Source organism: Drosophila kikkawai, chromosome 3R, assembly GCF_030179895.1.
Source record: "Drosophila kikkawai strain 14028-0561.14 chromosome 3R, DkikHiC1v2, whole genome shotgun sequence".
Classification (NCBI taxonomy): Eukaryota; Metazoa; Arthropoda; class Insecta; order Diptera; family Drosophilidae; genus Drosophila; species Drosophila kikkawai.
This window is the reverse complement of record NC_091731.1, coordinates 30,810,951-30,824,513: the sequence shown is the minus strand read 5'-3', so window position 1 is coordinate 30,824,513 and position 13,563 is coordinate 30,810,951. Positions and strand designations below refer to the sequence as shown.

The window sequence follows — 13,563 nt, the reverse complement described above, 5'->3', positions numbered from 1 at the left end:
GGAAACGAAATTTGTATACCCTGCAGTATGCCAAAGGATCATGACATTGAATCATAAATCGGTCATAACTAAGCCAAAACCTCACCAAATTTAATTTGGTAAGCTTTTTTATGCTAGTTTTTTGTTGGGTAACAAATCTGCATACTGAATTTCATTTTTAAAGAAATCAAAAATTTTGGTCATTTTTGAAAATTTTAATGATGTAACCCCTTACAGATTTTGAAAAAATTTACAAAAAAAAATTTTCTTCCGGAAATGGCTAGAAAGATTCGCCTGTCAATGCTGATCAAGAATATATATGATTTACGGGGTCGGAAATGACTGCTTCACTAAATAAAATCAAAATACTCTTCAAGAAGACCGGAAATATCTTTAAGGGGATTTTATGATAATTTGTTGAACAAATTAAAGTTTAAATCAGATTTAATTCAAGAAACTGTTCTATGCTTGTCTTTTTTCTGGGTTAACAAATTCTTATAAAAACTTTAATTTTTTAAAAAATCTAAATGTTTGTAATTTTTTTTAAATTTCAACAATGTAACTAACCCCACTCAAATTTTGAAAAAAGTTTGGTACAAATTTGCTTTTGCCAAACATGTCTAGACTGACTCGGCTGTTGATGCTGATCAAGAATATATACATATATACTTTATAGGGTCTGAAATTATAATAACCTGCAAAGTTATCATATATTTCGTATATCTCTCGTAAAAAAGGTTTAGAGTTTTAAAGAATTAATTCTGTCTTAAATTCTCAAAGGCCCCAAGAGACTATGGAAACCATTTCGAACTCTATAGTTCATATTACCATATTCCCATATTTCTTAAATGTTGGCTCTTAATCATAATTAATAATTCTTACACAAACAACTCAAATTATAAACTACAAATAATTGTATTTTTTTATTTTTATTTTTTTATTTGTCTTTTTTTTTATTTTTTGGTTTCAATTTTACTTTGTCAATTGATTTTCTAACAACTCTATACAAAAATTGTTCTTTCTTAGTCCAAATCATTTACATAGTATGCCTTACTTAAACTTAATATATTTATTAATATATAATTAATTGGTTAAATGCTACTTAGATGCTAGTATTACAAGAAATGCATGAATGTTGTTGGTTCGTTGGTTGAAAAATATGGGCTGTGATTCGAAACAGCAAAATGCGGGGCAAACGATATAAAAACAAAACAAAAATGATGTCTCCATCCATGGGTTGGTTTTTGAATAGTCATCCGTAAACCTATTAGTTGGCTTTTTGTACTATTTTAAATCTGAGACTGATTTCTTGTCGGGGTACACGCTTCGTTCAAGTCTTATTGGTTTCACGGATCGTAATTTGTCGGTTCATTTGGAATTCTCGGTTTTTGGCTTACAATTTACACTTACAGCTATGCACACGGGCGTAGTATACAAGTTTTTCTTTATGTGTAAAAAACTATTTACATACTGGAATTGCCTTACAATACAATAATCGTATTATTTAATTGACTGTACTTTCCAACAATAATTGTTTGTGTGTTTTATAATTATAATGTACATTACATACAAAAAAAGTTTGTATAAAAATCCGCATACGAATACTGGACCGGCAAGTTGTTTTGAATGTGTGATCGTGTCTTAAGTTTAGGCTGAAAATTGTGGTTATAATCAGGGGTTAAGAACAAGTTCGAAATATAAACCTAATGTTCACATTTCGTTGTCAAAAATAATCGTTGTTGTAACTATTCTACGACCATGAGTGGAATCGTTGGTCAGGTCATGTAAATGCATTGTCAAGTTAGTTACTTAAGCTGAGGATTGTTCCCTCATTCGTCAATGTGGAGAGAGATCAAGTTGGAAACTAATCGAATGGAAAATAATTAACAAGCTTTATGCGTCGTCAAACCTATTGAGTTTCTGCTCAAGCGTCAGGCAAACGGACTCGAAATTCGTGTGTGTGTTACAATCAATAAAGATTTATTCGAGGGGAGACTACAGAGAGAAAAAGATTCAAATTAACTGGCGCGGCGCTCATGCTCTTCGAGATTTAAAATCAAACGGCGGCCAAAAAAGTGGGGGGATTGAATAACATATTGTACCGAAAACTGAAAGCTGATATTCGATATCCGATAGGGGATATAATCAAAGGGGTAAGCGTAGCAAGGATGCCTTAAATGCAAAAAAAACCTAGCACTAAGTGTTTAATGTTATGGGAGCAGCAGCTTGCAGGCTCTTCAGAGGGCTCTGCCCCCTCCCTAGATGATGCGATTGACCAGCGGCATCTTGCGCCTGTTGTAGGTGGGCGGCTGATGCTGAAGCTGGGCAACCTGCTGCACCTTCACCTTCTGCCCATACTGCTGCTCCAGCTCTCCAGCGGGTCCTATAGCATAGTTGATGTCCACGCGAGCACGCTTGGCGGGCGGCTGCTGGTGGTGATAGCCATCGTTGGCATTCAGATCGGCTGGGTTTAGTTCAATGATGTTCGATGATGTGCTGTTGATCAGGCGACGCACTGCCTCCTTGTCATCCTCAATGTCGATGGCATCGTACAGTTCGTCGACCTGGAATTTAAGTGGGAAAACAATTTAATACAAAATTCAAAAGCAAATAATATTCCAAGACCTCACCTCAATATCAAAGTCACCATGCTTCTGGACGAGCAGTTCGTGGTCAATGGGCAGGTTATTCGACTGATTCATGCTGGCGTGGGAATTATGCTCATCTTCAGCTTCAAACTCGCTCAGCATGTGATCCTCCTCGTCTTCGTCCTCCTCCCCGGCCTCCTCTTCTTCCTCCTCCTCCACCAGCATGGCATCCACCAGGGTGTCTTCAAAGTCGTGCTCCTCCAAGTCAGAAGACTCTTCAATTTCCGACTGCGAATCCAGCTCCACATCCGAATCCGCTGATCCATGCTTCATCTCTCCCCTTTCCAGAGACTCTAGGTGATGTGGATAGACCATGGCTCCCCGTATGGCAGCTGGATCCTTGCGCGACCACTTCTGCACCTCCTCGTCCATCTTGTTGATGCGCTCGGGATTCATGGCCCAGCGGCAGCCCTTCCTCTGGTTGCCATTCGTGGCCGGGCGTTCAATCTTCTCGAAACACTTGTTCAGCGACAGATTGTGACGCACACTGTTCTTCCAGCCATTGGGGGCATTCTCGAAGTAGGGAAAGTGCTGGCAGAGGAAGCTGTAGATCTCGGAGACGGGCAGAGAGCCAGCCCGCGAGTTCTTGAGCGCCAGAGCAATGAGACAGGAGTAGGAGTACGCTGGCTTCGGGAACGGACTGCCCACAGCCGGCAGTTTGACCTTTTGCTGCAGTGGCTTCACCAGGCCCGTTCCATTTGTATTGTTGTTATTCGCTATGTTGACCAGATTGCTCACATTGCCCAGCGGCGACAGGGCCGCCGAGGAGGCAGAGGACAGGGACGAGGGCGATCCCAGGCTGTAGTTGCAGTTGCTTTGCATTTGATGGTGCGGCGAATTGGCCGCCGAAGCGATGCTCTTTGGTGTGGTGCTGCTGATCTGATGTCCTCCTCGCTTGTTTCCATTCTCCTGCTTGATGATGCCTCCCGGCGACATGCCTCCGGGTGACTTAACCACAGAGGTTTGCTTCAGTTTCTGGTAGGCAGGACTGTTAGCAAAGGTCAGTCCACCGATGCCAGGTGCCAGCTTAATGGTGTTGGTGCCTCCGCCGCCCGCTGTGAGCAGTGTTGTGGCACCCTTGCCCTTGCCCATCTCCACCTCCAGGTTGTTGGGCACCGGGCTCGATGACTGAGCCTTGCGCAGCTCTGTGGCCAGATCCTTGCGGACGGCATCCACGGCCGACGAGTTGCGACGCTGCAGCGCCGAATTGGTGGCCATTGTGGCCGGCGCAGTGGTGCCAGTTCCTGTGACCACGGATATCTGCTTGGGTATATGGGCCATTACCTGCTCCCTGCGCAGCGATCCAGCGCTGACCTTCATCTGGGCCGGCGAGAAGGTCAAGTGGGATTTGTGATGATCTCGATCTGCAGACGGTGACGACGGCACCACTCCTGATCTGCCCTGGGCGGACGTGGCTGTCTTGTTGCGACGAGGCGAACCCAACGTCGATCCTGAAGTGGAGTTTATCAGCGGCATCACGGAAATGGGATTCACACAGGCACCCAGATCAGCATAGTAGTCGGAATTCGACCAGAAGCTGGCCGAGGAGCCCATCCACTTGGCCGTGGGCGAGGCGTGAAGGGCGCTGCTAGTCAGGAAGTTGGCGTTGGCATTGTAGGAGACCGGCAGACTGCTGCTCCCTGTGCTGCTGGTGTTGTTGTTAATCGCGGATATGGCTTCGAGAGCGTGATCCAGGGACGAGGTGAGATCACTGCTGGAGCTGCCCACCACATTGGCAATCTCCGCACGAATGTCCACATTTAGCATTTCCTGCATTGAGTCGGAGACGTAGAAATCCAGCGAGGGCCCAGCTGCGTCCTGCAATTGCGAATAAAACACGTTTCTTAGTAAAATTCGTCTAGTGTTGGAAAACTTCCAAGCTGTAACCGTAATTTCCGTTGGTTAGAGCAGTGCAGCGCTATATTAGAACATTCGCGCCACTCTGACAACTGCTTGCTCTGCTTTGCACTGCTTGCGAGGGAGTTTTCGTAAGTTCTAAGTTATTATATTGAGAAGAGTTAAAATATCTAGAAGAAATGTACATAAATATTTTTAGAATATTTAAAACCAAATATTTACTTTTTAAGTTTAGCTTGCAGTTATTTTTCAATAGCGTTATTAATTTTTTTAACGTTTTAAGTAACATAACTAACTAAACACAGACAAATCATATTAGCCAGGAAAATATTTCTTAAAAATGCAACATTTCATAAACCAAAATATGTACATAAATATATACAAGTGTACCTATTTTCCTAGATTTCTAAATATTCCTTCCGCTGAGCTAAGCATAAATCAAAACATCTAGAAATGTTTACTTTTACAAACCTACCTACCTACACAAATATAAACCCAGAATTTTCCCGCGCTTTGATTTTCCGTTGAAAGTCTCGTAGGGATAACATTCCTGGGCATACACACACACACACACACACTCGTGTATAATAATGATTAAATCTGTAACACAAGTCGTCTCTCGGATCGCCGAGTCCGAATCCGATATCTCCGTGCCGAGATACACATTGGGGGATCTCGTCGTATAAGTTTTCATTTTCTATATGAGCCAGCAACAACAACCACATCGTCATCATTATCATCATCATCATCAACTTGGAACGAAAACAACAATAACAACAGGAGCAAGAGAGCCGAGACGAGCCGAGTTCAAAACCAGTTTTTACGCGCCAAGGCAGGCAAGGCTGAACAAAAACAAAAAATATGTAAAAAAGGAAACAAAAACAGGCGACGAAGAGCAGACAAGCAAAGGATAGGAAAATGGACATGGACGGGGATATTTTGTGAGTTGCATACAGCATTCCCAGCAACAACAACGACCAAACAACAACGAAAATAACTCATGTTGCAACACCAGAGAACCAACAACAACGGCAAAGTCGGCAACATGTAAACATTTTTTTCTTTCGCCGGGAGTCTGGAGTCCGTACTGCATACACACATAAATCTGTATATGTATTTATGTACCGAACATTCAAAACATTACAAGTACATACAGTTGTGGTCACACGGGAAGGGTACTTTGCTTTTACCATTATTTAGAAATTTCTGGAATTTCTTTTAAAATGTAACATTTAACTGCAAATCTAAATTTTAAAATAAATGTTATTTATTATGAAACCTATTCAAAAATTTACCAAACAAATGATTATACATGTATTAACATTTAAATAAAATTAAATTTTTACTGATTAAGAACATTTTTAGTTTTTTTACCATCAGGAATTCGAAAGATGTTTGTATTATTTTGTCAATCGCTGTATTAACCCAACACAATATCGTACAAAAGTAGGCGGAAAAGGAGTCGAGGTCCAGAGAAGGCCACACAACAATAACAGTGACCAAACCGGATATCAAAAAAATTGAAAGTTTTATGCAATAATCGAGGGGATCGGGATCGGGATCGCAGTCGCGATTCGCGATTTGCGCCTTGCATTATAAATGAGGTTCGAACTGGAGACCGCGGCTGTGAGTGCAAACTGTAGACTGTAGCCAGGAGTGGGGTGGCGCTTACTCCCCTCAAAGAAGTGACTCATGTCGTGGTCCCAGTCTCCGAATTAGATTTACTTGCAGATCACACACACAGATTCGCTGAACGAGCCCAGTATTTTTTGCAGTTTCCTGAGGGGAATACGAAATGCAAACAACCACCAGTGGATAGAATGTTGCTGAAACATGTTGCCAGCTCTCTGTTAAATGTTATTAACAGAAAAAGAAAAATACAGCCAAAGGGGAATACATACACACATACAAAACGTATATCTAAAATACATGGCGAGGGAAAAAAGGAATTAAAGCCGTACAAAAACAGAAAACAGGGAAACTTCGCTCGCTCGTCTGTATATTTACCCTCTCTTTCGCTCTACGTGTGCGCGCGCGGCGAAAACAGAACAGGGCGTGTGAGAGCAAGAGAGAGGTAGCAAAACATAGAACTCACATAACAGAGCTGCCACAGAGGCGAAGTTGTTGCCACGACCTCTGTTGCGCGTACAGTAGGCAACAAAACATGCGGCGAGTATGTGTGAGAACAGAAAAACGAAGCAGAAGGCAGCAACAACAACAAACGGCAAACTGTGGGCACTTTTGCTTTTCGCTATATTCGCCGTTTCTGCTGTGGACTTTGTTTCTTGCCGCAACTGTGCAAAAAGTGTAGTAGGCAGCAGAAATAGTAGTAGGCCGTTCGGGACGAATAAGAGAGCGAGCTTCCCAATGTCACGGTGTCCTTGAAGCGGAGCCACAAAGCGCAAAACACTGACCTGACCCCGAAGTGGGGGTCATCCTGTGACCCCACCTTTGCATGTTTTTATTATGCGGCGAGGCGACGCCGAAAAATCAATAGACAAGAGCATACACACTGGGATACAGGGATATACAAGGATACAAAAGGATATACGAATGATATAGAGTGCGCCGCCACACGAGAATGATAAGTTGCATAATTTAGCAGGATATCATAAATTGGTGCAGGCAGGCTGTGCCTGTTCGCAATGTGGCAAGAGAGGGACAGAGTGAGTTGATTGTGGGAGGATGGGGGAATCCCCAAAAAAGAACGCACCTTTATCTCTGTCCCCCCCTTCTACTTCCCATTTGTCTGTCTGCGGCAATATAAACGGGATGTACGGGAGACTAAAAGGGGTGAGGTAGGAGGGGTAAGAGCAGGATGTTGGGGGATCCGAGAGTTTTGTGTCAGTTCAGAATTTCAAGTGCCATTCAAGTGTCTCCTTCCTCGCCATGGCCACTTTTCTATCCACTTTTTTTCATCAGGCAATTGCCCATACACTAAGGGAAATCGAACTCATCTGTCAAGTTGTAAAACTCAAATTTCCTTTTTAATTATTTAACATTTTTAAAAAAGTAGAAAAGGTAATCCTTTCATTCTGATTATTATATTTCTTAAAAGGAATCATGTTGCATGATTGTATAGAATTTTTCTTGAAATACCATTCAGCTCCCTAGATTTTTCTAGGAATTTTTATTTAGATAAATTGAAAAATTTTAAAGATATTAAGTTAAATTGATTCTCAATCGAAAAGGAGATTATAGTTCCTAAAATTATAGAAAGGGTCTTGAAAATCTCTACTCTATTTCATAATTATTTTCCTGACTGTTGTCTCCTTTCGAATCAAAAAGGGATTTACGCAATTGCATTGTAGAGATACTCCCCAACGGAGTCCACACACCTTGCAACGCTGCCTCCATATGGCGCATCCTGGCCAAAACACAATCGAATTACCTCACGGCAGGTGTTTGTGCGATAAGCAGACAGGGCTGAAAGAGTCCAAGACCCAGGAGAGTCAGCCAGTGTTCGTTCGAATCCGAGAGTGTGTAATTGTTGCGTTTCGAATGCAGCCACCAATGCATGCAACATGCAACCCAACCGAGAAAGGGCAACCTCGGAAGACTAAAGTCAGGGAGCCAGAAGAAACAGGACAGCAGCTGGCAATCTTCAGCTGGAAATAAAGTAGCTGCAGCAGCAGCTGGTCCATCTCAGCAGTTTCTTCGTTTATCAATCGATTTGTATTGACTCAGTGTTTAAGGAGTCATTGAAAAAGGATCCGAAAATCGGAGAATGCGAAGGAACAAGCTGCAAATATAATACTTATAAATGTTTTGATAGAAACAACTAGAGTCTTAAGATATTTACTCAAGCATGAACCCCTAAGAACGTGTATAAAATTGCATCTGCCAAATTCATAATATACATGACCTATACTTATTGTTTTTATTTTGTTTAAGGGGTTTTCTTACTACCTATAATGCTTTGTACTAAAGTCTAGACTATTATAATTTCCGAAATCCTTCGAGACCTAATCAAAACGAAATTTCCCAATTTGTTTAGTGAATTTTTATCCCGATTATCTGCTTATAGCAGACATCTCATCGAAAACTCTCCACCATTTGCCCATAATCTACCCCAATCGGAATATGATTCACCAATTTCATACAGATTTCATGCTGAATTATGCAGAACCTTTTTCTGCTGGCAATTACGGCAACCCTTTAACCCTATGCCCTTGCCAGCAGTTAACCCCCCCACTTCAGATCTTCCGCTTCCACCCCCGCAGCCATTAATTGAGCATTACAATCGAAATAGGACGACAGATGATATGATATTGCTCTGGCCCGTAGACCGCTCCATTATGGGAGTGATGGAATGATTGAGGGTTTCGCTCTAGCTCTACACATACATTATATAGCTCTTTCCCTCAGTTTTTCCTATTCTCCTGTCCAACTCCAGCCGGGTTCCCTTCACCCTCCCCAGCTCAGCATGAGTGTGTGTATGTGTGCTGTTGTGTCTGTGTGATAACCTTTCGGTGTGCCCTCTGTTGAGTTGCGAGTTTCCAGTTGAAATTGGAAGAGAATGGGCACGAGGTAGAGGAAGAGGGCTCAGCTCAGGCAGCTGCAACTCCAGCCAGCAGGGGTTGTTAAGTCTCTAGAGTTCCTCTCCGTTATGTTTCGTGGCTGGCGGTACAGTAAGTGATCGAAGAATGGAACTAATTGAAAAACCAACCAACCACAAGGGTTCAAAATATATTATTTTCCAACTAAACGTAATAGGGAAATATGTAAATACTAAATAGAACAAGTTTATTAACTGCTTTGTTAAAAGATTTTATTATTTCTTTAAATTAAACTCAAATTGAAGTTTTTCTTAGACCAAAAATTAGTCATTTTTTATCGATAGACCACTGTGTTTGTTGCAGTAGCTACTCCTGTAGTCTCTACTTTAGTTTTAATTCTAGAATTGCAAACTGTTTTGCATTGCATTTGCCAACGGAAAGCGAACTTCCTGGCTCTAATTAGTTTACAGCCTGGGTTTCCTCCGGTGTTGCCAAGTCATTTCCATTTTTCACACTTCTCCTCGTTCCGAAGGGGAACAAGGAAAAGCTACACGCAGCCGGTGAAGGGTTAATAAAACCCAGAGCCCTAATAAATCAACCGGCTTTCAATGCGGCGCTCAGAATGTGTAGTCAAAGTCCTGCACCAGAGAATGCACATCAAGGTGGCAGGTTTTAAGACTGCCTCCCCTTTCTCCGCCCCTTCTTTTTACTTTAATTTTTATTTATTTCTTTTTGCCCCCCTTGGAAAAAATTCTGGAAAAAATATGCCGAAATAAAAATGCATTGAACAGGCGAACAAAACTAGCAGCAAGCAAGCAAGCTCCTCTCTGTGGAGGTCGGGGGGGATTAAGGGAAAGTGCAAAAGTTGTCAGTAAAACTTCGACAAGGCCTAGAGAGCCCCCCTCCTGTTTTTTACCCCCTCTGAAGAGAGCTGTGCACTGGGCTGCTCAGTTGCAGCTGCATATTGACCTTTTTAAGTTGTGCAACCAACCACGGAGCACAAGGCAGCACAGCAGAGGGGTTTTTTTTGGGTCTTTCCTCGGCAGGATTCGTCACTCGCTCGTTGGGTTGCCCAATTGTTCAATGTTTTCCGCATTTCCTGCATTTCTTGCATCTGCTTCTTGCCCTTTTGTTGCCTTTCACAGCACTCTCTTCTTTCACCTCAGGAATCGCTCTGATGAGATGACACACAAAAAAAGAAAAGAAAAAAAAATAAGAGGAGATGGCAAATAAAGGGAGGAGGAACACCTCAGGTAGACGACGGCACAATTTCCTGGGCACAAATCTTCCTTGAGGTCATGAGCGCCCATTTGTAAATTACTTTATGGTGCAATAAAAGTCGGTTGCCTGAGCTGAGCCTGGCCAAGATTTAAATCCGAGCCACACTCACACATCTACAGATGTAGGTATGGTTTAAGAAAAAGGTATATCCTTGTAAATCGCTTTTAAATCTCTCGGTTAGCGCGAAGTATGGCCGCGTTTCTTGGGTTATTTCATTCATTAAGTGTGCATCTGTTTTAAGAAATCAACAATTAACCAAAAGTTTATATTTAGCCTGGAAATCCATTTCTGATCTCTGGCTCTCGTTGGGAAAGTTTTGCCCCTAACCAGATGCTCGTGAGGGTTTTTTTGTGCTAATTAGTTGGGTTTTCAAAAGTAAATTATGGAGATGAGAGGTAGTAATATAACTTTATTATCAGCCTCGAATAAATATTTATCTTGTTTAATTTCAGATTTTTTAGAATTTATTCTATTAAATTTAAGCCTCAAATTCAATATTCTCCATCATAAACAGTTTTAAAAGTGTCTTCTTTTGTTTGTTTAACTTCTAAAGTTTTCCCAAATTTCCAAATGCAGCCTCCCATCGGTGGGCTGAGACAGGGGGTTAAATCTGTTTGTCGGTTTTTGGCAGTTTGTGTGGTTGTGTGTTCGGGCCGTGAGAAAATCTATGCGGCATACAGCTGGGCGCTCATAACTGGCAGACAAGTGTCTGTGTCCTCCTCTCTCGCTCTGGCTTTCCTGCCACCCGCACTGCATACGTCTGAGTGTGCATTTTGGGGTAGGTATTCCCAGTCCCCACTAAAAAAAACCCCCATGAAAAGCGCGTTGAACTTTGAAGTTTTGTTCTTGGTTGGCTTTTTGCCTTTTAGCTTTGCTTTGATTTTTGTCTTTTTCCTTCTGTTGCCCAGTGTTGCCGCAACAAAGGTTGCCGAAACATAAGAGAAAAAGAAGAGAATGGTGCGACAGAGAGGGAGCGAGTGAGAAGGCGCGAGGAAGAGCGTGTGAGAAAGCTTTTGATGTGGGAATCGGACTGTTGCTTTTTCTTTTGTTTTGCCTTTGCCTCCTCCTCACTCATACACTCGCAACCTTACTGAACAGCAAAAAGCAGCAAGATAAAACGTTCATTTCGCTTTGAGCACTTTTTATTTTGTTTGCTTTTCTTTGTTCCCCTTCTCACACGCACACTTGGATACTATTCGCACACACTTGTGGCGCCTGGAAGTACGGGTGCTGCGTTTGTGTGTGTGGAGTTTTGCATGTTGCACTTAACAGGCGCACATGCTTCAAAAGTCCGTTACTCTTAAGGTTTTTCATTGAAGTTCCCAAATTCCGCCCACTTTGCTGGAGGTCATTTACTACCTAATCTTTCATGTAGCAAAAGGATGATTTTAAACTGTAACTATACAATTTAGTCGCCACTCCTTGGCGAAAATCATTAACCACTTTTGGTTGCTGCGGCGGCTAAAACAGCTAAAAGCCAAAAGGTTCGAGGTGAACGCTTGGCCTTCAAAAAGTTTAAAACGCAAAAGCCATGAAGAAGGCCCCAAGACGAAAACTCGGCGAGCAACAACTACAACAGCGGAGAGACACAGACGAGTACAAATGTCCACAGTTGGGGACAAGATAATAGCACTACAGTCGAGCATCTTCATTAGGAAGTCCCAGTTTCTAAATGAACCAATTGAATTCAGTGAAAATGAAATTGAAAAGAAAATGTTATATTTTTATATGAAATTCTATTAACATTTCTTAGGTTTGTTTTCTTATGTAGATAAGGCAATTCCCTTGACGTTTGCCTTATAATTGTAGCAAAATGTATTCATTATACTCTGGGGGATTGATACTTCGAGTTTTATGTACTTTTCCACGAATTCCTTAAAACAATAGTATTTCAGTGCAAATAATTTCAGTTTGCTCTACTAATTTAACCCCAGCTGTAGGTGCAAAACAATAAATAAGTTAAGTAAATTGCGCATGACTACAACAAAAGAAACTCTTCGTGTTTGAGGGGGGAAGAAATTAAAATTAAGCCAAAACAGTTGCGAAAAAGTGAATTAAAGTCCGGGCTGGTGTTCGATTTCGATTTAGTACAAACTACAGGCGATTAACAGCCGGCTAAACATTAACAGCCGCCGAGCCTCCAGCTAGCCAAGTTAATAACCCGAGCCCGCAGCCGAACGAAGATGAGGAAGTACTTTCGTTCTGCATAGAACTTCCAGCCCAATCATTTATTATCGTCGGCTGTTCCGGTTGTAATTAATCATCCGTCCGTTGGGCGAAAAGGGAAACGGCAGAAGCGAAAAGACGATTTTCAAAGCTTAACGATCAAAAGTAAACACACAGACACACTCACACACTGCCACCAGGCCCCGGTGCGGCGAAGTTGAAATTCAAAATTGCACGTTAAACGCGGCGACGATGTAGCGCCGAGTCAACAACAAAGCTCTGGTGTGAGCGAGAGGGGCAATCAGTCAGCAAAGGGGCGAGCGAGATGGCGAGTGGAACCAAAGTTTCGCCGCACTGGGAACGGTTGGGGAGGCAGTGGAGAGTGCTGCGAGTGGAGAGTGGGGACCTGGGGGAAATACTAGGAAAAGAGAACGCGAGAGCTGCTTTGTCGACGCGAAACGAACGTTAAATTTTGAATTTTGCCGACAACTTGCGCGCCCGTGTGTGTGTGTGTATGTGTAAATTGAGCATGTGTGCGCGCGGCCGGCCGGCAAATTGTGTGCAAAATAAGCTGTTGCCCCCCGCTATCCGGTGTACTATATATTAAACGCCATATACTCACCGCATATTTGCTGAAGAAGCCCTCGTGAATGCCGCTCGAGTAATCCTCCAGTTCGAACATCTTCGAAAACTGTTTGTTTTAAGCATGCACTTTGTTTTGGTCGATTCCGCTTTGGTCTGCTGCTCCGTAGGAACCGTTCAACGGTTCTTTCGAGCAAAGACAACGACAACAACAAATATCAGAAACCGTTGTTTTTCGAACACTTTTTAATTGAATCTTTATTTATTCCTGGCACAAGAATCCACACATGGCGCGCAATTCAACTGTATTTATCTCATTCGGTTTTTCGAGACACTTTAAAACAATTGCGAAATAACACTAATCAGGACGCACTTGTTTATTGCACATTCGCTCCTTTTTCAACAAAGTTATAGCCGGCCAACGAACGATTTTTGATTTTTCCGGGTTTCCCGTCTACAAGTTGCTCCGCGAGTGTTTTGCTGTTGAATTTTTTTTTCGAATGCGCTGTTTCACTCGTATTTATAGGTTTTTAAGATTCAGTGTTACCAAA

The 13,563-nt window shown here is 42.3% G+C and overlaps 1 protein-coding gene across 1 annotated transcript; it reads right to left on the bottom strand.

Moving 5' to 3' along the window:
• Positions 1-892: 892 nt before the first annotated feature.
• jumu (jumeau) lies at positions 893-13,516 on the bottom strand. The gene is made up of 3 exons (XM_017171200.3): positions 13,053-13,516; positions 2,610-4,445; positions 893-2,543 (listed from the first exon to the last, which is right to left on the bottom strand). Exons 1-3 carry the CDS (start codon positions 13,110-13,112, stop codon positions 2,238-2,240), a joined length of 2,202 nt encoding a protein of 733 aa, XP_017026689.1. The 5' UTR covers positions 13,113-13,516; the 3' UTR covers positions 893-2,237.
• Between the last annotated feature and the right edge of the window lie 47 nt (positions 13,517-13,563).

Coding starts and splice junctions, on each gene's coding strand:
- jumu (XM_017171200.3), bottom strand. CDS start 13,112: ATGTTCGAACTGGAGGATTACTCGAGCGGCATTCACGAGGGCTTCTTC. Junction 4,446..13,052: donor GCTTCTTCAGCAAATATGCG/GTGAGTATATGG, acceptor TCGCAATTGCAG/GACGCAGCTGGGCCCTCGCT. Junction 2,544..2,609: donor ATGGTGACTTTGATATTGAG/GTGAGGTCTTGG, acceptor CTTAAATTCCAG/GTCGACGAACTGTACGATGC.